At 40.2% G+C, this 1,557-nt stretch overlaps 1 protein-coding gene across 1 annotated transcript; it reads left to right on the forward strand.

The window, feature by feature from the left end:
- Positions 1-755: 755 nt before the first annotated feature.
- Positions 756-1,550, forward strand: LOC126501835 (vomeronasal type-1 receptor 4-like; the record flags this gene model as incomplete). Its single annotated transcript, XM_050142692.1, has 1 exon — positions 756-1,550. A coding segment is annotated over exon 1 (771 nt), but the record flags the coding sequence as incomplete, so codon positions are not given.
- Between the last annotated feature and the right edge of the window lie 7 nt (positions 1,551-1,557).

Below are 1,557 nucleotides of genomic sequence, written 5' to 3' on the forward strand. Positions count from 1 at the left end.
AGATCTCAGTACAGATGGTTGTGAGCCACCATGTGGTTGCTGGGAATTGAACTCAGGACCTCTGGAAAGAGCATCCAATGCTCTTAACCTCTGAGCCATCTCTCCAGCCCTTCAAGTTATATTTTTATGATTCATTTTAATTGTAGGGCTCTATCCGAAAAGTTTGTGAAACTGAGCTTGACATTGAGAACTAAATACTCAAATGGAGTGAAATCACAGAATGATCAACATAAAAACTTAAAACTTTAGGATGTCAAAATTGAAGTTATAAGGCATTGAAGTCAAATGCAAATATAGAAATTGTTACACTAATTAAGAGGGAAATAAAAATGGAGCCTTTGTCTTTGAAACTGAGTGGGAAAATATAATGAAATAGAGAGAAAAAGGAAGGATTTTGTTTGGGGAAATTTGCAGTTGAATTCAGTCATGATGAGAGATGCATGTGGACAGACAGACAGGCACACATACACAAATTCACATATTTTAACAAGTTAATTTTGCTGGCATGGAACTCAAATATATCTCCTTTAAAATTTAGAGTTTTATTCCAGTTACCAAGCTCCCCTGTCAGAGCACACACATAACTCAGACTCCACAAGGAAGAGGAGGAGCTCAGGGATCCAGCGTACAGCAGCACATGTGTCCATCACTGACTCTCATACGGTGGAAAATGCTACTGTGCAAAAATGTTTTTCAGATAAATGTCTAGCATTACTGATTCTTTATGGAAAAATCTCTTTGTACCCTAAATACAAGATTTTCTACCCAGAAAGGAAGAAATGCTTTTGAAATTTATTAAGCAAATAGTTTTCCTCTTCATGACTGTGGTTGGAACTCTGGGGAACATTTCTGTTTCTGTGAATTATATGTTCAGTTGGTGGGGGAGCACTGAGAAGAAACCCGTACACCTTATTCTCATCCACTTGGCTTTTACAAACATCATAATGCTTCTTGCAAAAGGATTGCCAAAGCCAATGGCAGATTTTGGTTTGAGAAACTTCCTAGATGACATAGGATGTAAGATCACCATTTACCTGTCAAGGGTGGCCCGTGGGGTCTCCATCTGCACCAGCGGTCTCCTCACTGTGGTCCAGGCCATCATCATCAGTCCCAGAGCATCTGGATGGAGAAAGCTCAGACCAAAGTCTGCATGGCACATCCTTCCATTCTTTTCATTCTTTTGGATACTCAATGCCTTAATAAGTATAAATCTAATCGATTCTATCACAAGTACAAGTCTGAATAGATCACAGGTTAAGAGTGAAAACAACTATTGTTATTCTATGCAAAAAAGTCAGCAAACAAAATGGATTGTTCTCCCTCTCATGGTCCTGAGAGATGCTGTGTTTCAGGGAGCCATGGGAGGTGCCAGTGGCTACATGGTACTTCTTCTCCACAAGCACCACCAGCATGTCCTCTACCTCCAGAACTCCAAGCTTCTCTACAGAACTCCCCCTGAGCTGAGAGCTGCTCAGAGTGTCCTCCTTCTGATGCTCTGTTTTGTTTTCTTCTATTGGACTGACTGTGCTGTTTCTCTATTTTTAAGTCTCTCTTTAG

This window comes from Alexandromys fortis, unplaced genomic scaffold (genome assembly GCF_014885135.2).
Source record: "Alexandromys fortis isolate MF-2015 unplaced genomic scaffold, M_Fortis_MF-2015_v1.1 scaffold_5, whole genome shotgun sequence".
NCBI classification, from domain to species: Eukaryota; Metazoa; Chordata; class Mammalia; order Rodentia; family Cricetidae; genus Alexandromys; species Alexandromys fortis.